Genomic DNA, 24,465 nt, shown 5'->3' on the forward strand with positions numbered 1-24,465 from the left:
TGGTGTATAATCTTTCCTTGGGTTTTGGTATAAAGGTTATGATATCCTTATGAAGGCAGAAGATCCTATTTTTCTGTTCTTTAGAATAATATAAGGTTGAAATTATTGTCGTATTAAATGTTATGGTAGAACTTTCCAGTATAACCATTTGAACTTCAACTTTTCTTTATAAAAACATTTAAATTATGGATTTCATTTCTTTATCGTTAATAAGGATACAGGTTTACTATTTCTTATGTCAGTTTTGGGAAATTGCCTATTTCTAGGAATCTACCCATTTCGTCTATCAAGTTTGAACAGTTGTCCATAATTTTAAGAGTTTTTTTTAACCATCCACAAGATTCTAGTGATACTTTTTTCATTCCTGATATTGGTTATTTAGGTTCTTTTTCCTAACCTCATCGAAGTGTCAACGTTATCAGTCTTAAAAAAAAAAAAAAAATCTTATGGCTTCTTGATCCCTTCTACTGCATGTTTTCTATTTTATTATATTCTGTTCTTTACTTCTTTCCTTGTATTTTCCTTATATTTATTTTGTCGTTCTTTTCCTAACTTGAGACCTCTAGCTTATTACTTGAGACTTTTAAGATGAATGCTTAGCTCATTATGTATTTAAGGTTATAAATTCCAGAGTACAACATTCTGCAAGATTTTTCCCTTCAACAGACAAATAGTTGCTTAAATAACAATTATGAGTATTTCAAACTTCAGTCAACACTGGCAGAACAAAATGTTGGTTGGCTTTAAAAAGATACAAAAGCTAGGTACAACATAAAACCATTTATATTAATTAAAACACACTGTTTATGAATGTATTTTCCATGAATATAGTATTCTAGGTAAGGTTTATTTTCTTTCAAAAGATTGAGGTATCATCTTACTATCACTTTCATTGTCGCTGTTGAGCTGTGCTCTAGAATATTATTATACCTATACTTTCACTCTTTTGAAAGCAGCCTTTCTTGTATCTCATTGCTTTAGATTTTTCATTTTTGCTGATTTTGTAGTTTTACTAAGATGTTTTTAAATGTGGATTTCTGGCTAGGTGCGGTGGCTCATGCCTATCATCCCAGCACTTTGGGAGGCTGAGGCAGGCAGACCACCTGAGGTCAGGAGTTCGAGACCAGCCTGGGCAACGTGGCGAAACCCCATCTCCACTAAAAATACTAAAGTTAACCAGGCCTAGTGGCTCGTGCCTGTAATCCCAGGTACTCAGAAGGCTGAGGGCCTAGAATCCCTTGAACCCGGGAGGTGCAAGTTGCACTGAGCTCAGACTGTGCCACTGCACTCCAGCCTGGACAACAGAATGAAACTGTGTTTCAAAAACTAAATAAATAAATAAATAAAAATAAATAAATGTGGATTTCCTTTTACCGTATTTCATAAAATCTAGAATGCTTTCGTGTTGAAATTTCATGATCTTAACAGAAGTTGACATGGAAAATTTTTCACGAGTCAAAATTTCAATCTTGTTGGACTGTAAGGTGCTATTAATTGAAAGATGCATCCAGATTTCAGATGTTAAAATGTGAAAAACTGTGTATCTTAGGATCAATGAAACAAGTAGCTATCACACATGGGAACTGTTATGTTTCTTGAATCTATGACATTTGGGTCTTTTACCAATCTGGAAAATTCTCAGTCATTTTATCTTAAAATATTGCCTCTGCCACATTCTCTCCTCTCTTTCTAAAACTCAATGAGACCTTCTCATTATATACTCTTTATTTCTTAACCTCTTCTGTATTTTCCATCTTTTAATGGATATACTTAATTCTGGATCATTGTTTGATTTTCAAATACACTAAACTCTCTTCAGCTTTGTCCAGTCTGCTGTTAAACTATCTCTCACCAAGTTAATTTTGCTTATTTTGTTTAGTTATAAAAATTCTGATTTTTTTCCAAATCTGAATGATAGCTCCCTGGTGATAGCATACTCATTTTGGTCTAGGTCTGACAATTCCAGTATCTTAAGTTCCAGGTTGTTATGTTTTAATTAGAAAAATAATTTGAGAAAATAGTTTAAGTCTTAAATAATGTTATTTCCCTAGAGAAGATTTACGTGTTTCTGTTATATACGGGGGCTATCTTAACCCAAGCTCAAGGTTTAAGGTTTTCTGGACTACCCAAAAGACATGAAGTTCATCTTCAGTCTTTAAGGAGCTAGTGTATTCAATTTTCGCTCTTAGTAGACCTAATATTCCAGCTTTCCCCTCTACTAACCAAAGGGCAAACAAAACTCACAGCTAAGTCTCTTAGCTACCTCTTCTGGATCAGCATATACTGCTAGGGCAACAAGGACTGGAAGCTTGTTTCTCTAAAGTTCTCTTGATTCCCAAACTCTCAACCTTGAACCTCTATTTCCTATCTTACTAATTATTTGATAATCTTACTTTTCAAACATGTTTCAATATTTCACCTAGCCTCTTCTAGCGTATTTAGTGAAAGGAATGGTCAAAATTACCAGAAGTTTCCCAGAGTCTCCTATATTTTGTCTCAGTTAAAACTAATTTTACTTCTCTTCCATCTACCCTCTGCTATCAATTTAGCTGTCACTACTGTAAGTCAGGACGATATTTTCCTTTTACCTGGATAGTTAAAATAGCTCATTTATTACTAGATTTTTTTTCTGAAATAATGCTTTTCCATCATTATTTCTCCATAAAACAACGTTCAAGGGCTTCCCAATAAACACAGAAAAATTCCAAATTCACTTACTTAAAACTCAAGGCCCTTATAACGTGCATTAAACATTTCCAACCATTTCCCCTCTATTCTTCACATACTCCAGACATTCAATCTTAAATTGTTCAACATATATTCCTTAAACTTTGTGCCCCACTTGGTTTTGTTTTCTGAGCCTTAAATACCCAGGTTCCCATATCACTTCTGCCCTTCATTGTCCAATCAAATGCCACACCTCATTACTAAATCCTTTCCCACCTAAGTCAAAAATAAAAATTTATCTCTAAGTACCATGGAGCCATAAAAACTTATCTCTACATACCATGGAGGTCTATTGTATGATACACTGTTGTGTGTAACTCCTCATCACCAAGCTCCTGCTCAATGTCTTAAACATAGCTAATATTTACAAAACTCCTGGCAGGGTGCAGTGGCTCAGGCCAAGAGAGAAGGATTGCTTGAGTCCAGGAGTTCCAGACCAGTGTGGTCAACAAAGTTAGGTCCCATCTCTACAAAAAATTTGCTAGGTGTTGTGGTGCACAGTCCTACCCACTAGGGAGGCTGAGGTGAGAGGATCAGTTTGAGCCCCAGAGTTCAAGGATGCAATCAGCTGTGATCACGCCATTGCACTCCAGTCTAGGTGAGATAGTGAGATAAGGGGAGCAAGAATTCTGTGTTCTTAATCACTGTACTATAATGAGATAGTACATTTGCTTTTTTTTTTTTTTTTCTTGAGACGGAGTCTCGCTGTGTCACCCAGGCTGGAGTGCAGTGGTGGGTCTTGGCTCACTGCAAGCTCCGCCTCCCAGGTTCACACCATTCTCCTGCCTCAGCCTCCTGAGTAGCTGGGACTACAGGCGCCAATCACCACGCCCAGCTAATTTTTTTGTATTTTTAGTAGAGACGGGGTTTCACCGTGTTAGCCAGGATGGTCTCGATCTCCTGACCTCATGATCCGCCCACCTCGGCCTCCCAAAGTGCTGGGATTACAGGCATGAGCCACCACGCCCAGCCGTACATTTGCCTCTTGCCCTTCACTACTCTCCTCAATAATATGTGAATTGTTTTATGTCTGAGACAGGGTTTCACTTGGTCACTCAGGCTGGAGTACAGTGACATGATCACAGATCACAGCTCCACCCTCCTGGGCTCCAGCAATCCTCCTGCCTCAGCCTTCTGAGTAGCTGGGACTATAGGTGTGCACCACCACACCCAGCTAATTTTTTATTTTTTCGTAGAGATGGGGGTCTCCCTATGTTGTCCAGGCTAGTCTCAAACTCCTACGCTCAAGCGATCTTCCTGCCACAGTCAGCTAAAGTTCTGGGATCACAAGCATGAGCCATTGTGCCCGGCCCTGGATTGTTTAAACAGGAAAAATTTCACTATATTGTAGAATAGTGATAAATGTCATCAAAAAGGCAAGGTTTCTGAAAAATCAAATTTACTTTCACCATCCCTGAGGCTAATTATGAAATTATATATTATTAATAATGTGGCTACAAAAAGTTCCATGCTGGCCGGGCGCCGTGGCTCACGCCTGTAATCCCAGCACTTTGGGAGGCCGAGGCGGGCGGATCACGAGGTCAGGAGATCGAGACCATCCTGGCTAACACAGTGAAACCCCGTCTCTACTAAAAATACAAAAAAATTAGCCGGGCGAGGTGGCAGGCGCCTGTAGTCCCAGCTACAAGGGAGGCTGAGGCAGGAGAATGGCGTGAACCCCGGGGGGCGGAGCCTGCAGTGAGCCGAGATCGCGCCACTGCACTCCAGCCTGGGTGAAAGAGCGAGACTCCGTCTCAAAAAAAAAAAAAAAAAAAAAAAAAAAAAAAAAAAAAGTTCCATGTTATCATAATCACATCCAAGTATTAACGCTAGTATCTATCCATTAAATGGGTATTAATGCTTCAGAATGAAAAGTGAAAAGCTATTTGTAACAGAGTCCAGGAAAGACTGAAATCCTTCTTCAGGATTCTTTAATTATACCTGTCCAAGTATAATTAAGTTTTATAGGTGGTTGAAAACTTAACCTTAGGTTTTACAGGTGGTTAAAGGTTTTCAACCACCTATATTTCATCCCACCTCAAACACACCAGTTAATTCATTAGCATTTACCCTATATACTACCATACTATCAACTGAAATGAGTTTTTAAATGTTATTATAATAGACCTACAAAAAATCTGAGCTGCAGGAAAGATACCTTTTTTTTTTTTTACTTGTTATCAACTTAAAAGTAGCTCCATTGTTGATGCTGTGTTTCTAAAAGCTCCCAAAATGAAACCTGATTTACATTCATGTCATAATTTCAATAAAATTCTATTACAGAAAAGAAAACCTATAAATGGCTGGATTTAATTAAAATACTTAGTAAACAATGGCTATATATTAGAAACTGCATTATGTGTCGGAATACAAGATAAATAAGATAGTTTCTGCACTAAGAACCTCAAATAGAAGTGGTAAGATACTAAATCAAATAATACGGTGAAAAGCAGGTAGATCTTGAGAAATAAGAAAAACTGTCTCAGAAGAAAAGGTTAACTTGAGTTTTGAAGGAAAATTAGGAAAAAAGACAGTAAGAAACGCAAGTCAGGCCTGGGCCAATGACAGTACAATTCCAAAGATGCTCCCTAGAGCTGCACAGTAAACAGAAGCCCTGGGTCAAAACACAATTGCAAAGCTGAGGCAGCAGAAAAATGAATTTGGTGACTATCACAAAAGTTTTGTACTACTAAAGTGTAATATGAGAACAGACATAAGGATACGGAGATAAAAAGAAGCTAGCAAGGTAAACAGAGGACACAATTCACTTTCCCATCTCTTCAGGTGAGAATTCCTCCCAGGCAAGAGCAGGGAGACAAACAATTTATCAAAAACTCAGCACTCAAAGAAGGTTCAATGAGGTAATCTATCAAAGGAGTAAGGAGATATCCAGCTTTCAGAGGTTGCAGAGGTATTAGTTTTGGTGTCATATGCCCAATATTGATGTTATCAGCAGTGATACCTGTGCCCAGTGGCAGCAGCAACAGTGCCTCCACTAAAATAGTTTGACATTGTGATTTTGGCATTTTCCTGACTGCACAGCCTTCACACCTAAGATTCTCAATCTTTAATGCCTATTTCACTTTTAACTTCTTAAAGTTTGTTTATAATGAAAAATCCTGACTGATATACCAGGAAAGGAGGAAAAGGTTCAAGATATGACAGATCAAATAATGGAGGCAATATCCCACAAAAATCACGATAGTATCAAAACCAGATGGAAGACTTGACAGATAACGGTTGTTGCTGTATTTCTGATTTTCTGCTTTGCTGTGCTTCATCTGGAGAGGCATGGAAAGAAATCAGTAATTACAGAAAATTCCATTTAGTTTGTAAAACAGAAGAGAAATTAATCTGCAGAGATTAAAAAAAAAAGAGCATTAGACAGTAAAACAAAATGGCAGTGGTCTGGAAAACTGCTATAATGGATAAAAGAAAGACCATAAAGTTAAAGGTGTCCTTTCTCCACCAGCTCCGACCTTTGCCCAAAATTTATCTTATTTAATTTTTTAAGAGTCAGGGTCTTCCTCTGCCGCCCAGGTTGGAGTGCAAGATCAAGGTTCACTGCAGTCTCTGCACTGTAGTGAGACTCCCACCTCAGCCTCGCTGGTAGGCAGCACTGCAGGCACACACTACCATACCCAGCTAAGTTTCCTACTTCTTTTTAAAGGCGGAGTCTCACTGTGTTGCCCAGGCTGGTCTGGAACTCCTGGTTTCAAGTGACCCTCTAACCTAAGCCTCCTGAGTCACTAGAATTGCAGGGTTGAACCACTGTACCTGCCCCAAAATTTATTTTTAAAAAGAAAAAATCACATTCATTTTTAGGGTCAGTACATATTTGTTTAAACTACAGACTAAGAGGCATGGGGCAAACAAGAGGAATAACTGGCAAGGATCTATTTATACCTCTATTGCCCTCAGGGGACCATGAGCTCCTCCCTCCAGGGCAGGGACCATGGCTTACTAATGAAAAAAATAGAAAGAAATATTAATACAGCTGGTATATGGAAATGACAAAGGAGAAGAAAATTTTAAAATATTTCACAATTTTAACTAGGATAAGATTTATCTTTAAATATATCGAAATAAGGAGAAATGATACTTCAATACATTCAGTGTTACCCATTAGGAAGCATGATTTTTAAAAAACACGATGTTACAAACCTTATGGGCTATATGTAGACTAAAGGTAGGTATATTGCCTACCTTTTCTTACAATTCCTAGGACACTAAATACCTACAGGATTACCATATGGGTAACCTCAATTTTTATATGCAAAAAATGTGGAGATTGAACGTGGTGGCTCACGCTTGCAGTCCCAGCACTCTGTGGGGCTGAGGTGAGAGGATCGCTTGTGTCTAGGAGTTTGAGACCAGTCTGGACAACATAGTGAGACCCTGCTTCTACAAAAAAATTGAGAAAAAAAAAAAGAATGTGGAGGAACACAGGAGTCACCGAAGCTACAGCTACTTACATTCCGTGTTTCTTTTCATTTTCCAAGGGAACTGAAGGAAGAAGTAATGGAAAGGGACTGGGCACTGTGTGTTTTTTTCACTTCTCAGGTGATTTTAATGAGCAATCACTTTAATAGTTTATCAGTCGATTCTTCTGGGTTTCCTAGATTATATACTTTACATATAATTTATCTTCCTTTCTAGTCTTTATGCCACTTATTTAATTTTCCATGTATTATGTTGTTTATCAGAACTTCCAATACATTCAAATGGTGGTGACAGCCATAATCCTTGTTTGATTACAATGGGCATGTTTCTGATGCTTCAAAATTAAGTATAATTTTATTGTAGATTTTAGTTGATACCTTTAATCTGAGAAATCACTTTCTCAGTTTGCTAAGAATCTAGTTTTCACTAAATCATATGTTAATGCACAATTTTATTAAAATGCATAACTGACATTTATTATGGTTATGCTTTATCTTCATAAATCTGTTAATGTTGTAAATGTTATAAACGAAAAAATTTTCCCCCGATGATGATCTATTCTTGCATTCTTAGGAGAAATCCTACTCAATTGGCTCATGCCTATAATCCCAGCGCTTTGGGAGGCTGAGGCGGGCAGATCACTTGAGTTCAGGAGTTCGAGACCAGCCTGGCCAACATGGTGAAACTCCATCTCTACTAAAAATAAAGAAAAAAACTAGCCAGATATGGTGGCACGCACCTGTAGTTCCAGATACTTGGGAGGCTAAGGTGGGAGAATCATTTGAACCTGGGAGGCGGAGGTTGCAGTGAGCTGAGATCGCACCACTGCACTCTAGCCTGGGTGACAGAGTGAGAACCTGTCTCAAAAGGAAAAAAAAAGAAATCCTACTAAGAGTCATTGATTCAATCATTATTTTATTTATAAATTCAACAGCTATGTTTATAAGTATCATTTTCTCATACTGTCTTTGTCGAATTTTGGAACTGGGTTATTCTGATCTGGCTAACATGAATTAATGATGTCCTACCATTTTCAATGTTTGGAGATAATTTTCTACAGGAACTGGCAGTTCCTTGAACATTTATTAGACAGAACTTACCCATAAAATCATCCAGTACTTTTTGGGGAAGGAGTGGAATCTTTTACTATATTCACCATATTTTTCTGGTTATGGGTTTACTCTATTTTTCTACTTCTTCTTGAGGGACAATTTAGGTAATTTCCATTTCTAAGCTTTCAAATATATGTAAAAGTGGGCCAGCTTGGGCCGGCGCAGTGGCTCACACAGCACTCTGGAAGGCCAAGGTGGGCGGATCACTTGAGGTCAGAGTTCCAGACCAGCCTGGCCAACATGGCAAAACCCTGTCTCTACCAAAAAATACAAAAATTAGCTAGGCATGGTGGCGAACGCCTGTAATCTAAGCTACTCAGGAGGCTGAAGTGAGAGAATCGCTTGAACCGGGAGGCAAAGGTTGCAGTGAGTGGAGATTGCACCATTGCACTCCAGCCTGGGCGACAGAGCAAGACTCCATCTCAAAAAAAAAAAAAAAAAAAGGGCCGGGCACAGTGGCTCACACCTGTAATCCCAGCACTTTGGGAGGCCGAGGTGGGCGAATCACGAGGTCAGGAGATCGAGACCATCTTAGCTAACAGGGTGAAACTCGTCTCTACTAAAAATACAAAAAAAATCACTGGGCATGGTGGCAGGCACCTGTAGTCCCAGCTACTCGGGAGGCTGAGGTAGAAGAATGGCGTGAACCTGGGAGGCAGAGCTTGCAGTGAGCCGAGATTGCGCCACTGCACTCCAGCCTGGGCGAAAGAGTGAGACTCCATCTCAAAAAAAAAAAAAAAGACAAAAAAAGGTATGTAAAAGTAGCACACGGTATTTTTCCTACCTCTAACTATGCCTTATTGTTCTCAATGTTGTGTCTTCTCCCCCTCCCCCAACACATTTGCCAACGGTTTATTTCCCCCTTTAAAAGAAAAAAAAACTATTTTTTTTAGAGCAGTTTAAGGTTCACAGCAAACGTATGCAGAAGCTACAGCTCCCATATAACCCTGCCCTAACACACACACATAGCCTCCCTATCAACATCCCACACAGAGTGGTACATTCGATGAACCTACATTAACACATCATTGTTACCCAAAGTCTGTAGTTTACCTAAGGGTTCTTATTTGATGCTGTACACTCTATGGGTCAGGACAAATGCATAATGATATGTATCCACCATTATAGTATCATACAAAATAGTTTAGGCCCCCACCCACCCCCTAAAAAAAAAACTGTGCTGTTGACTATTCATCCCTTCCTCTTCACTAACCCCTGGCAACCACTGATCTTTTCATTGTCTTCATAGTTCTGCCTTTTCCAGAGTGTCACATAGGTGGAATCGTACAGTATGCAGCCATTGCAGATTGGCTTATTTCATTTAATAATATGCATTTAAAGTCCCTCCACGGTTTTTCATGGTTTGATAGCTCATTTCTTTAGCACGGAATAATATTCCACTTCTGGATGTACCACAGTTTACTCATCCTTTCATCTACTGAAAGACATCTTGGTTGCTTCCAAGTTTTGGCAATTATGAATAAAGCTGCTATGAACATCCATGTACAGGTTTTTGTGTGGACACAGTTTTCAGCTCATTTGGGTAGTTATAAAGAAGTGTTGATCGCTGAGTTACATAGTAAGTGTACATTTTGTTTTTTAAGAATCTGCCACGCTGTCTTCCATTTTGTGGCTGTACCATTTTGCATTCCCACGAGAAATGAATGAGAGTTCCTACCGCTCCACATCCTAGTCCACATTTGGTAGTCAGTATTTTGATTTTGGCCATTCTAATAGGTATGTACTGGTATTTCAATGTTGTTTTAATTTGCATTTCCCTGATGGCATAGGACATGGAGCATCTTTTCATTTATTTGCCACCTGTATAACTTCTTTGGTGAGGTGTCTGTTAAGCTCTTTGGCCCATTTTTTAATCAGATTATTTTCTTACTGTTGAGTTTTAAGAGTTCTTTGTATATTTCGGACAGGTCCTTTGTTACATGTGTCTTTTGCAAATATTTTCTCCCAGTCTGTCGCTTATCTTCCAGAAAATTCATGTCAAAGATCTTTATCTTTTTTGTTGTTGTTGTTGCTCTCTAGTTCATTAATATCTAATTTTATCTTAAATATCTTTTCTACTTTCTTTGGGTTTATTTTTCTAACTTCCTGTTTCAAAGGTTTGGTTTTTTTTTTTTTTTTTTTTTTTACCTCATTCTCTTGTTTTTTTCTTTTTTTGAGACAGAGTCTCACTCCGTTGCCCAGGCTGTAGTGCAATGGCACAATCTCAGCTCACCACAACCTCCGCCTCCCGGGTTCAAGCCATTTTCGTGCCTCAGCTTCCACGTCCTGCATAGCTGGAACAACAGGTGTCCACCACCATGCCTGGCTAACTTTTGTGTTTTTAGTAAAGATGGGGTTTCACCACGTAGGCCAGGCTGGTCTCAAACTCCTGGCCTCATGTGAGCCGCCTTCCCTGGCCTCACAATGTGCTGGGATTACAGGTGTGAGCTATGGTGCACAGCCCAGTTTTTTACCTCATTTTCTTTTTCTAATAAAAACCCTTAAGACTATAAATTTCCCTGTACCTTTTCAGCCACATCTCGTATTTGTATTCTCATTATTTAATTTTAATTATTTTAATGTAAGAATAAACCAAGAGATAAAGCAAAAATTGTACCCACAAAACAAGAACAAAGTTATTAACAGGAATAAGATGGATACTGTTGAATAAACAATTCAATACGACTATAAAGCAGAATGGATGCAGGAAGAAAAGCAAGATAAACTGAGGAATTTTCATAGAACAAAGTCAAAAACAAAGATGAGTACAGTCACTGGCACTTGCCCAAGTGTTGAGGGTGAGGAGATGAATACAGAAGAAATATTTTTTAGAAAGTTAGAAGACATGCTGCATGCAATGACTCATGCCTGTAACCCCAGCACTTTGGGAGATGGAGAGGGGCAGATCACCTGAGGACAGGAGTTTGAGACCAGCCTGGCCAACATGGTGAAAGCCTCTCTCTACTAAAAATACAAAAATTAGCCAGGCATGGTGGTGGGTGCCTGTAACCCCAGCTACTCAGGAGGCTAAGGCAGGAGGATCCCTTGAACTCAGAAGGCAGAGGTTGCAGTGAGCCGAGATGGCACCACTTGCACTCACTCCAGCCTGGCTGACAGAGGCAAGACTCCGTCTTAATAAAAAAAAAGTTAGAAGACATGGAAAGAGATCCACAAGTTTCAACATGGATCCAGGAATTCCAGAAAGCATCAAGAGAACGGAGAAAAGGTATGCTGAACAAATAACAGCTAAGAATTTCCAAAACCAAAAATATGAATTGTCAGACTTAAAGGGCCCAACTGTTTATGTTTTCAAAACTCACATCCAGAAATATTACAGTAAGTTTCAGTATATTGACTTTCTATTATAGGACTTAAAGTTTGTCAGATATGAAACAATTTATATTATAGGATATATTGTAGAGGAAAAACAGTGTATTTAGAAAAAAAAATAGTGGTATGCAAAAAGGGAATTAGCCAGAAAACGGGGGGAGGGTATTAAATACATACATAGTAAAAACAGTTACAATCAAATAAAAAATTCAAATATCAACTGAGCACAGTGGCTCATGTCTGTAATTCCAGCATTTTGGGAGTTCAAGGTGAAAGGATTGCTTGGGTCCAGAAGTTTGAGACCAGCCTGGGCAACATGGTGAAACCCTATCTCTACAAAAAAAGTACAGAAACTAGCTAGGTATGCTGGTGCGTGCCTGTGGTCCCAGCTACTGGGGGTGCTGAAATGGAAGGATTGCTTGAGCCCAGGAGGTCAAGGCTGTAGTGAGCCATGATCTCACCGCTGCACTCCAGCCTGGGTGACAGAGTGAGACTCTGTCTTAAAAAGAAAAGAAAAAAGAAAAATGCAAACATCAGCTTACCAAGCTGATAGAGAAAAGGAAAGGACAAAGAAAAAAATTTATGCTACAGTTTTTGTCTTGTACAGAGGATGGATTAAAACTTCAAGTAAATATTGTTATAAACTTTTATATAGTTTAAAGTAGGCATGTACAAATTGTAAAAGTGACTAGAAAAACTGAAATAGAATACATATATAAATTTGAAATTATTCGAGAAAAAGGAAAATCTGATGAGGCCAACAGAATAAGTGAACAGAAAACATAATAAATATAAAGCACAACTTAAAATGACAGTAATTTAATCTAAACATTAATTATAAAACATGAACATGTTAATCTCGAGTATTAAAAGATAATAGTGTTTTCATTCAGATTTTTTTAAACAGCACCTATATGGTATTTACAAAAGATACTCCGAAAACCCAGAAAGGTTGAATGTTTAAAAAATGGAAAAGATACATCAGTCAAATGCTTTAAAAGAAAAAAAAAAGTGTGGCAGTGCTAACAGCAGACAACATAAAATATAATGTGAAAATCATTAAATGAGACAAAAAGATATTGCATATTGATTTTAAAGACACTATTTAAAGACTGAATTATAAATCTTTTAGGTACCCAATAGCTTATCTACAGAAACTACAAGGAGAAACTGAAACGTTCACATACTCAGAAGTTTCCCAGAAACCTCCTTTTAATTTAAATTCACACTTACCACCTATTTTTTTAGAGCAGTTTAAGGTTCTCAGAAAAACTGAGCAGAAGCTACAGTTCCCATATTAAGTACAAAATTTAGTACAACATTAAATCCAATAGTACATAAACATTAAGTACAATATTTAATGGAAAAATATTTTCAGCAGTGTTATAGGACAAAATTCAGAATGTCTTGGAGAAATACATTAATATGAGAGAAACTCTGAGTAAATCAGTGTTAATTCATTAGAGTTTCACAAGTAAACGATAAAAACTCTTTCTCCTAGTAGAGGTGTCATCAAATAAAAAAACCTGAAAGTAAATGTTACCAAAATTAAGAAACACCACTGATGTCAAAAAATATGGTCAGGGCTGGGCACAGTGGCTCACAACTGTAATCCCAGCACTTTGGTAGGCTGAGGCGGGCAGATCACCTGAGGTTGGGAGTTCGAGACCAGCCTGACCAACACTGAGAAATCCCGTTTCTAATAAAAATACAAAAATTAGCCAGGCGTGGTGGAGGGCGCCTATAATCCCAGTTACTTGAGAGGCTGAGACAGCAGAATCGCTTGAACCCAGGAGGTGGAGGTTGTGGTGAGCCGAGGTCACGCCACTGCACTCCCGCCTGGGCAACAAGAGCAAAACTACGTCTCAAAAACAAAACAAAACAAAACAAAACAAACAAAACAAAAAAAAAACACGGTCAGAATGCATAAAAAGAAAAATCAAACTAGTTGAACATGTTATCCTTCATGAACCATGGGAAAGCTTTATAAAGTATGTGTTTGTTTTGAGATGGAGTCTCGCTCTGTTGCCAGCTGGAATGCAGTGGCGTGATTTCGGCTCACTGCAACCTCTGCCTCCCGGGTTCAAGCAATTCTCCTGCCTCAACCTCCCAAGCAGCTGGGACTACAGGTACACACCACCACGCACAACTAATTTTTGTATTTTTAGTAGACACAGGGTTTCACCATGTTGGCCAGGATGGCCTCGATCTCTTGAACTTGTGATCTGCCCGCCTCGGCCTCCCATACTGCTGGGATTACAGAGATGAGCCACCACGCCCGGCCTATAGCATGTGTTTAAGACAGAAGTTTTGAAGTCCAACAAACCTGTGTTTTAGTGTTAACGCCTTGTGTACAAAACTTAGATAAAAAATTTAAGCTTCAAACCTTAGTTTCCACATTAAATGGGGTAATAGTTTCTAGCCTCATAAAGCTATCAGGAGGATAAAATAAAATGCTTGATAGAGGGCTCAAAAATTGATAGTTATTATTGTTACTATTAAACTGTAATTTAACAGTAACAATAGATATTATTTACAATGTAATTTAATAGATGCAAGGTGTATGAAATGGGGTGATATTCTCGGTATTATTTATGTTTTATAAAGTACTCTCTGAATTTTAAAATCAAATGGGAAATACTTTCCATTTATTTCTATAATATATGGGTTCTCAGTTCCTAACAACTAGTTTTAATTTTTTATTAAATTTAGAATTGATAACGAAGTAAATATAAGTTGTCAACCTACCACCATTAACAAGTGTCCCAAATTTCCATTCAAATAAATTTCCAATCTAAAGAGCAGAACAAGATTAAGAATGACATTAATACTGTCATTCTGCAGTCCCACTAATTTCTTCTCTTTTAAAACTATAAAGATTTTCAGAAAGAAAATATTTTTTAAAACCCAGTGGAATAGAATCCTGCCCTGAAACCAGAGAACCAGTCCAAGCACCTGGTCTGGTGGCCAGAAAAACCTAAGCAACTTCTCAATTTTGTTTCTACTGAATAAATGTTACTAATAACAGGTTAAAGGTTTATGAGCAAGAATTTTTTTTTTTTTTTTTTTTTTGAGATGGAGTCTTGCTCCTCTGTCGCCTAGGCTAATTTTTTTGTACTTTTAGTAGAGACGGGGTTTCATCGTGGTCTCAAAATCTCCTGACCTCGTGATCCGCCGGCCTCGGGCTCCCGAAGTGCTGGAGTGCAGTGGAGCGATCTCGGCTGACTGCAAGCTCCACCTCCCGGGTTCACGCCATTCTTCCGCCTCAGCCTCTGCGAGTAGCTGGGACTACAGGCGCCCGCCACCACGCCCGGCTAATTTTTTGTATTTTTAGTACAGACGGGGTTTCATCGTGGTCTCGATCTCCTGGCCTCGTGATCCGCCCGCCTCGGCCTCCCAAAGTGCTAGGATTACAAGCGTGAGCCACCGCGCCCGGCCTAATTTTTGTCTTTTTAGTAGAGACGGGGCTTCAGCATGTTGGCCAGGGTGGTCTCAATCTCCCGACCTCGTGTTCCGCCTGCCTCAGCCTCCCAAAGTGCTGGGATTACAGGCGTGAGCCACCACGCCCGGCTGAGCAAGAAATCTTTTTAAGTAATTAAAGGAGGATCTTATTCATGTACTCCAAGAATGTTATCAGGTGCTTTTTTTCTCTACCTGCTTTCAGTTCTTGGTACCCAAGAGGATATATGTAGAACATACTGAAGCACCACCCCCAAACACACATACTCCCAAATAAAAAGAAACATTAAGCCTGAATTCCCTAACACTAAATTTATTGCAAAATTTACAAAAGGGGAATACAAGAAATTAAAGCAGTCACTAGTTGCACACTGGTTTGTCCACATACTGGTATATTAATCAATTCCCTTACTTGATTCTTGTAAATTCGGTTCAGTAGGCTTTCTGTGTTACTTCTAAGTACAAAGCTGACAATATAGTTCCTTACCTTTCCATTAGCTTCTCTTTATCCCAATTGAAGTGGCTAAGGAGTATTCTTGTGATAGTTGCTGGATTCTAAAGAAGGAGGGGAAAAAAAGTCATTTTAAGGTAATAGCACTTCATTGACATTTAGTGAACTCCTAGGTTGAAGTTAAATTTCCATAATACTCCACCCAAATTTCCATCCCTAGAGTTATTTCTTTATTCCTCTAAGGAAATACATTTTAATGATAAGATCAAGACTATTTAAACATAGTCTGCCACACTACTATGTCAGGTTTCTTTAGGATTCAAAATAAGCCAAAAAGAAATTAAACAGAAAGTTACTATAGTAATTCAGGCGCTGTCTTAATTGCAAAAAAAATAATAATTTCAACAGACCGCCACATCAGCACACTAAATGTAATCAAGAAAATTTCAGCCAGGCAGGGTGCTCACACCCGTAATTCCAGCACTTAGAGAGGCCAAGGCAGGCTGACTGCTTGAGCTCAGCAGTTCGTGACCAGCCTAGGCAACAACACAAAACTTGTCCCTAATAAAAATACAAAAATTAGCCGGGCGTAGTGGTACACACCTGTAGTCCCAGCTACTTGGGAGGCTGAGGCACGAGAATCACCTGAACCCAGGAGATGGAGGTTGCAGTGAGCCAAGATCACACCACCGCACTCCAGCCTGGGCAACAGGGCAAGACTCTGACTCAAAAAAAAAAAAAAAAAAAAATCATAATATCGATATCCTAACACGGAGGCTGAGGCAGGAGGATCTCAGGCCCCGGATTCAATCCACCTGGACCTTATGCACTGAATAGTTCAAATGAGTTCAAATCACTTTTAAGTTAGAAGGATACTTTAGAGATCTTTAACCAAAATGAAAAAATACTGTACCACATAGTAGTTTACAGGGCATACTTTTAGGCTGCTATTTCAAGGAAGTTACCACTATGAAATAAAACCAGTTTACTGCCTTATCATTCAATGCCGTCACAAATATCTCCATTTCCCACAAAACTAGTGAGCTTACTATTTGTGTACAAAATTTTAATGGGGCCTAAGCAATCAGCAAGGCCTGACTCAAAGATACAAGAGCTAGTTACAATAGCAGAAGTGGAACTCAAACATGGGTCTGCTTATTTTTATCTCATATATAATTTTACTACATCAAATAACCTTCCAAAAAAGATCTCTGTGGACTAAAACCACTTTACTTCACCACAGGCGGACGGAACATAGTTAGCTACAGATTTAATCTTGTATAAAAATAGTATCATGAAAGAAATGTATTTCAGTTATTTTCAACAGTACCATTTGTTACAGAAAAATTTACACACATGCATACTCCCCTCCAAAAGCCAAAGATACAGACACTCACTTACTCGCCTTAGTACATTTTGCTCATCTAGGTACTCCTTACTTCTTTGGACCCACACTTCCCTAAGAATCTGTGTTTAACAGAGCACTGCTGATAGACACCACCTATCTATAAGAGTTAAGATGTGAAAAGAAATATTTTAACTGATCCTAAGTTATATGTTTATTTGTAGAGAATACAGAGACACTGTCATCTCCAGCTCTTAGAAATGTGATTTACAACATTTTTTAAAAGAACTCTCAGAGATTAAAAACAAGTTTTAACAAGAGGATTTGCCTACAACTGAAATAAAGTCACTAATTTAGATTTAGCTATATGTAAAATAAGCTAAATCTTAAGTCTCTCCATCAATCAAGAGACTTAAGTCTCCTGTTATTAACTAAAATTGCATGACTATAACTTTGTGGCATCCAGTACACTATATTTTCTACCACTGGATAGGGTGCTTGGGGTAAAATATTTCAGGAATTGTTAAGAGCCTCAACTTGCAAAAAGGGAAAAAACAGAGGGGAGGGAGTATAATTTGATGTTGCTAGTGCCAAATATTGGTTCTAGCCACAAGTTCCCAAATCTGTTACTGGTTTATCAAAAGTAACTATGGTAAGTTTTGTTAAAACAGATTCCTAGTTTCCACCACCATATTTTTATTTAATATGGTTAGGGCAAGCGCTCCCTAAATGTGCTCACTGACATGTGAGGCACGACGGGTAGGAGACTCAAACTATAATTCCATGCTTCTGGCTAGGGGAATAAAGAAGGCCCCTGGGAGCTGAAGAATATAGGTGAAATCACTGATGGTAAGAGACAGAAAAGTAGGTCCCCAAGTCTGTGGGCCCAGCTGTAAGCTATCTATATATATGCAGAACAGATCCAAAGAAGTGTAAGGGAGGCTTTCACAATAAAATTAGGATATAAATCACTGCTCAAGTGCTAGATCAACCAAAGTGGGAATGGGAGGGGCAAATGCAAACAACATGGCAAAGACTTTGAAAACTGAAGAGATAATGGAACCACTGCCTACGTAAGACGAGAAAGAATTTGCAGGTATAAACTAACTAGGTCGATTTGTCTACTAAAACAAATCTTAAACTTTCTCTACTGCATTTCAACAGGACTCAGAATCTCACAATACAATATTCAAAATGTCCGCGATAGAATCTAAACTACCAAACACAGCAAATACAAAAAACAAAAAACCCACCAATTCTTAAAGCAGAAGATAATCAACAGATGCTGACTTCTAGATGACCCAGATATTACAATTATCAAAGACTTTTAAAGCAGTTATTTTATATTTTTTATTTTTCGAGATGGAGTTCCACTCTTGCTGACCAGGCTGGAGTGCAATGGCACAATCTCGGCTCCCACAACCTCCGCCTCTCGGGTTCAAGCAATTCTCCTGCCTCAGCCTCCCAAGTAGCTGGGATTACAGGCATGCACCACCATTCCCGTCTAATTTTTTGTATTTTTAGTGGAGACAGGGTTTCTCCATGTTGGTCAGGCAGGTCTCGAACTCCCGACCTCAAGTGATCTGCCCACCTCGGCCTCCCAAAGTGCTGCGATTACAGGCTCGCAGTTATTACAACCATGATCCATTAGGTAAAAAAAGAACACCTTAAAACAAATGAAATGTGAAATTTTCTTTTTTGTTGTTTTTTTGATGGAGTCTTGTTCTGTCATTCAGGCTGGAGTGCAGCAGTGTGATCTAGGCTCACTGCACCCTCCACCTCCCGGGTTCAAGCAATTCTCCTGCCTCAGCCTCCCGAGTGGCTGGGATTACAGGAGCATGCCACCACGCTCAGCTAATTTTCTTTATTTTTAGTAGAGAGGGTGAAACCCCCTCTACTGGTCTCGAACTCCTGACCTCAAATGATCCACCCACCTTGGCCTCCCAAAGTGCTGGGATTACAGGCATGAGCCACTGCGCCTGGCCAAAATTCTTTTTTTTTTTTTTTTTTTTTTTAGACAAGGTCTTGCTTTGTTGTCCAGGATGGAGTGCAGTGGTGCAATCTCAGCTTGCTGCAGCCTCAACCTCTTGGTTCAGGTGATTCTCCCACCTCAGCCTCCTGAGTAGCTGAACTACAGGCATGCGCCACCATGCCCAGCTAATATTTTGTATTTTTATTAGCGACAGGGTTTTCCTATACTGCCCAAGCTGGTCTCGAACTCCTAGACTCAAATGATCCTCCCACCCTGGCCTCCCAAAGTGCTGGGATTACAGAGCCCAGTCTGAAATTCTCAAAAAAGAAAGAGTTTACTATTTTTTAAAAAAATGAAAATTTTAGAACTCACTCACTGGACCGGCTATCAGAAAGAAGATGACAGTAGAGTCAGTGAACCTGAAGATATGGCAACAGAAATTATCCAATCTTAACAGAAGAGAGAAGAAATATTTTTTAAAAAATAAACAATCTCTCGGGGCCCTATAGGATATCAAAAGGTATCAAGCTAGAATTCTGTATTCACTAAAAGTATAGTTCAGAAATGAAGACAAACACATTATCAGACAAAAAAGCAAAAAACAGGCTAGGTGCAGTGGCTCATGCCTCTAATTTCAGTGCTTCGGGAGGCTAAGGCAGGAGGATCACTTTAGCCCAGGAGTTCACGACCAGTCTGAGCAACATGGTGAGGCTCCGTCTCCACAAAAAATTAGCTGGGTGTGGTGGCGTCTTAGTCCCAGTAGCTGAGGAGGCTGAAGCTGCAATGAGCTGTGATCACACCACTGCACTCCAGCCTGAGACAAGACTCTTCGGTGGCGGCGGAGAGGGAGAGGAAGGGGGAGGGGGAGGGGGATGGGCGAGGGGGAGGGGGATGGGGGAGGGGAGAGGGGGAGAGGGGCAGGGAGGGAGGGAAGGAGAGAGGGAGAGGGGGAGAGAGGGAGAGGGAGAGAGAGAGATTGAGATTGACACCTACTCTAAAAGAAAAGCTGTAAGAAATTCTTTGGGTGGAAGGGAAATGATATGGGGGTAAACTTGGAACTACAGGAAAGAAGGAAAAGCGACGGAAATGGTGAATACCTGGGTAAATATTATACACTATTTTTCTCCACTTAAATTCTTGAAAACATAAAACTGTTGAAATAAAAAACTGTAACATCATGCTTGGTAGGAAGAGTTAAATGTTTATAGACATAACACATATGACAACTGTAATAATAAAGAGGCTAGGAAAAAAATCTATGTTTTACTTTGAGGAGGTAAAATGTTTACCCTAACTAGAATGTCAAGAGTTAGATTATACTCCCTAGAGCAACCACTAAAATAGTAAGACCAAGAGAAAAGCTTTTAAAAAGCCAATAAATATACCAAGTAGAATATTTTAAAAATTTCAAGTAATCCAAAAGGCAGAAAAAGGAGGAACAAAGAGAAAAGTAATTTTAAAACGCCTAAATCTAACCATGTAAATAATAACATCAAGTGTAAATGTTCAAAACAAACCATTTAAAAGGCAGGGCAACCGCTCAGATTTTTTTTTAAAAAGGGCAAAACTATATGCTGTCCGTAACAGCCCAGTTTTCAATGTAATGATTGATATATACAGATTAAAAGTAAAAAGATAGGAAAAGATGTATCATGCAAACACTAATCACATGAAGGCTACAGTGGCCCTATTTCTATCAGACAAAGCAAACTCCAGAACAAGGAAAATTAGCAGTAGTAACTTCAAATAAAGAAAAAGCCGACAGAAATCAAATAGATGATTCCACAATTACACTTAAGAGATTTCAACACTCCTCTCTCAGTAATCCACTGAATATGTAGACAGCCTACTTCCAAATTAAACCATCTTTTGCTAAATCCAAGCTTGAAAGAGGAAATCTCAAAGAAAATTAGAAAATATCTTGAACTAGACAAAAATGAAAATACAACATATCAAAGTTGTGGGACATAACAGTGTTTACAGGAAAATTTATCACATTAAATGCTTATATAAGAAAATCAGAAAGATCTCAAACACTTCAGGAAAAAAAAGAAAAAGAAAAACCCAAAGCAAGCAGAAGAAAGGGAGTAATAAACAGCAGAAGTCAATGAAATTAAAAAGGAAAAAAAAAGAAAGCGAGAAACAAAACCAAAAGCTAGTGCTAAAGATCAATGAAACTAATAAAACTCAACCTAGGACGATAAGCAACTACTACAAACTCTTTGCCCATTAAATTCATCAACTCAATAAAACAGGTCAACTTCTTAAAGACACAAATTACTAAACCTCACTAAAGAAGAAACAGATAACACGAATGCTCCTATAGCTATTAAGCAAATTGAATATGTAATTAACTCTCTTCCACAAAGAAAACTCATGGACCAAAAATGGTATCACTGGAAAATTCTACTAATCATTTGAGGAAGAAAAAAAAAAAAATCTACACAACTCTTCCAAAAACTAGAAGAGGAGGGACCACGTCCCAATTTCCATAAGATCATACTGATATCAAAATCCGACAGACATTTCAAGAAAATTACTATATGAACAAAGATGCAAAAATCCTCAACAAAATATTAGGAAATACAATCTAGCAATATATAGAAAGGATAATTACACCACAATCAAGTGAGGTTCGTCCCAAGATTGCAGGGATGGTTTTAAACATTCAAAATTCAATTTAATTACCACACTAAAGCCTAATGAAGTCATAGGATAGGATATAAATAAAGCATTTGACAAAATTCAACACCCACTATTATAAAAATCTCTCAGCAAACTAGGAAACAAAAAAGAAGTGCCTAGAAGAGGCACTTCTAGGCCAAGTGCCTAGTCACTCTTAGTCAACTCTGTACTGGAGTCTTACAAATACAATATGGCAAGAAAAAGAAAAGAAACTGGAAAGGAAAAAAGCTGTTTCTAGTCAGATGACTATGTATGTGGCTATGCAGAAAATCCCATTAATCTACAAAAAATTCCTAGAAGAAATTAGTTTAGTGAAGTCCAAGGCCAATATAAAAAGATAAGCTGGGCCAGGCACGGTGGTTCATGCCTGTAATCCTAGCACTTTGAGAGGCCGAGGTATGTGGATCATCTGAGGTCAGGAGTTCAAGACCAGCCTGGCCAACATGATGAAACCCCATTTCTACTAAAAATACAAAAAATTAGCAGGGCATGGTGGTGGACGCCTGTAATCCCAGCTACTCAGGAGACTGAGGCAGGAGAATCACTTGAATCCGGGAGGCGGAGGTTACAGTGAGCCAAGATGGCACCATTGCACTCCAGCCTGGGCAACAAGAGCAAAACTCCATCTCGTAAAAAAAAAAAGAAAGAAAGAAAAGATCAGCTATATTTTTACATACTAGCAATGAATAACTGAAGATCAAAAAAATTTGAAGTGCCACTTACAATAGCACCAAAACATGAAATACATAGGTATAAATTTAATATGTGAAGAACGTGTACATGGAAAACTGCAAAATACTGATGAAAGAAATTTTAATAAGACCTAAATAATGGAGAGAGATGTCATCTTCATGGATTGGAAAATAACATAGTTAAAATGTTAATTCTTCCCAAACTGACCTATAGATTCCACTCAATGCCAATCAAACTCCAAATATTTTTTGGATAAACATCAAAGTGATTCTAAATTTTATATGGAATACCAAGGAAACTAGAGTGGCCAAATTTTGAAAAATTTTAAAACAGAACACCTGATTTCAAAACATAACTATGAAGTTACAGTACTGGCAAAAAGATATACAGATCAAAAGAATGGAATGGAGACCAGAAATAGACCCACATAAATACAGCAAAAGCGATCTTTTACAAAAGTGATAAAACAATTCAATGGGGGAAAAGTCTTTTTTTTTTTTTTTTGAGTCAGAGTCTCGCTCTGTTGACCAGGCTGGAGTGCAGTGGCGCGATCTCGGCTCACTGCAAGCTCCGCCTCCTGGGTTCACGTCATTCTGCTGCCTCAGTCTCCCTAGTAGCTGGGACTACAGGCACCCACCACCAAGCCTGGCTAATTTTTTTAGTAGAGATGGGGTTTCACCATGTTAGCCAGGATGGTCTCGATCTCCTGACCTCGTGATCCACCTGCCTCGGCCTCCCAAAGTGCTGGGTAGTACTGGAGTAATTAAGATGTACATATTTTTAAAATGTACTTTAGCTCACATTTAATACAAAATTAATAATGGATCAGACCCAAATGTAAATCAGACTATAAAACTTCAAGGAGAAAATGTTTGTGACCTTAAGTTACACAAATAGTTCGTACATACATCAAAAGCACAATCCATTAGAGAAAACGGATACATTGAAATCCATCAAAAGTAAAATATACTGTTAAGAAAATACAAGATAAACCACAGACTAGGAGAAGATATCTGCAAATTACATTTCTGATGAAGAATTTGTATCTAGAACAATTTTTTAAAAATATAAAAACCTAACAATAAGAAAAGCCCATTTTAAAAACTGATTTATAATTCCATTTATATGACACAGTGGAAAAGGCAAAATTACAGGGCTCAGGCCAGAAGAGGTGGGAGATGCCTGTAGTTCCAGGTACTCAGGAGGCTGAGGCAGGAGGATCACTTGAGCTAAGGAGTTCAAAGATGTAGTGTGCTAGGATCCCATCTGTCAATAGTCACTGCCTGGACAACATAGTGAGGCCCCATCTCTCTTTGGGGGGAAAAAAAAAAGGTGGGGCTGGAGTGGGGGATTGGTGTCACACCTGTAATCCCAACACTTTGGGGGGCCAAGACAGGAGGACTGCTTGAGCCCAAGAGTTTCAGACTAGCCTGGCCAACAAAGCAAGACCACTACTAAAAATTTTTTTAAAATTAGCCAGGCATGATGACGCACACGCCTGTAGTCCCAGCTACTCTAGAGACTGAGGTGAGTAGGATCCCTTGAGCCCAGGGGCACAAGGCTGTAGTGACCTATGATCACATCACCGCATTCCAGCCTGGGCAAAAGAGTAAGACCCTATCTTAAATGAATGAGTGAAAATAAATAGAAATAAATAAGCAAGGATAGGGCACAAATCCAGAGCTGCCAAATATTAAAGGTGGGGGAGGGTCTGACTAAACAATCAGGTAGAAAGAAATCTAAGGGGTGATGGTGAGGGAAAACTATTCTGTAAATTAACCATGGTGGTGGTTTACACAACTCTAGGCATTTATCAAAACTCAGAGAACTGTATGCTCCAGTGTAAATTTTATTGTATGAAACTTAAAACAAAGTATTCAACTAAAAACGTAATCTAGCCTGCACTGGAGCACCTGTAGTGAAGTTCTTTTAAAAAGAACAATGTGGGCCAGGCGTGGTGGCTCACACCTGTGATCCCACCACTTTGGGAGACCGAGGCAGGTGATCACTTGAGGTCAGGACTTAAAGGCCAGGCCAACCAACATGATGAAACTTGTCTCTACTAAAAATACAAACATTAGCCAGGAGTGGTGATGCACGCCTGTAGTCCCAGCTACTCGGGAGGCTGAGGCATGAGAATCACCTGAACCCAGGAAGCGGAGGTTGCAGTGAGCTGAGATCAGGCCACTGCACCCAGCCTGGGCAACAGAGCAAGACTCAGTCTCAAAAAAAAAAAAAAAAAAAAAAA

General features: G+C 38.9%; 1 protein-coding gene across 1 annotated transcript in view; it reads right to left on the reverse strand.

Annotated features, from left to right (window-relative positions):
• Positions 1-24,465, reverse strand: part of ARIH1 (ariadne RBR E3 ubiquitin protein ligase 1) — a 112,016-nt gene that overhangs the window by 53,312 nt on the left and 34,239 nt on the right. Inside the window, exon 2 of the mRNA XM_032175957.2 lies at positions 15,559-15,626. Coding sequence (XP_032031848.1) covers positions 15,559-15,626 — 68 coding nt within the window. The remainder of the gene's footprint in view (positions 1-15,558; positions 15,627-24,465) is intronic.

Source organism: Hylobates moloch, unplaced genomic scaffold, assembly GCF_009828535.3.
Source record: "Hylobates moloch isolate HMO894 unplaced genomic scaffold, HMol_V3 SCAFFOLD_14, whole genome shotgun sequence".
Lineage (NCBI taxonomy): Eukaryota > Metazoa > Chordata > Mammalia > Primates > Hylobatidae > Hylobates > Hylobates moloch.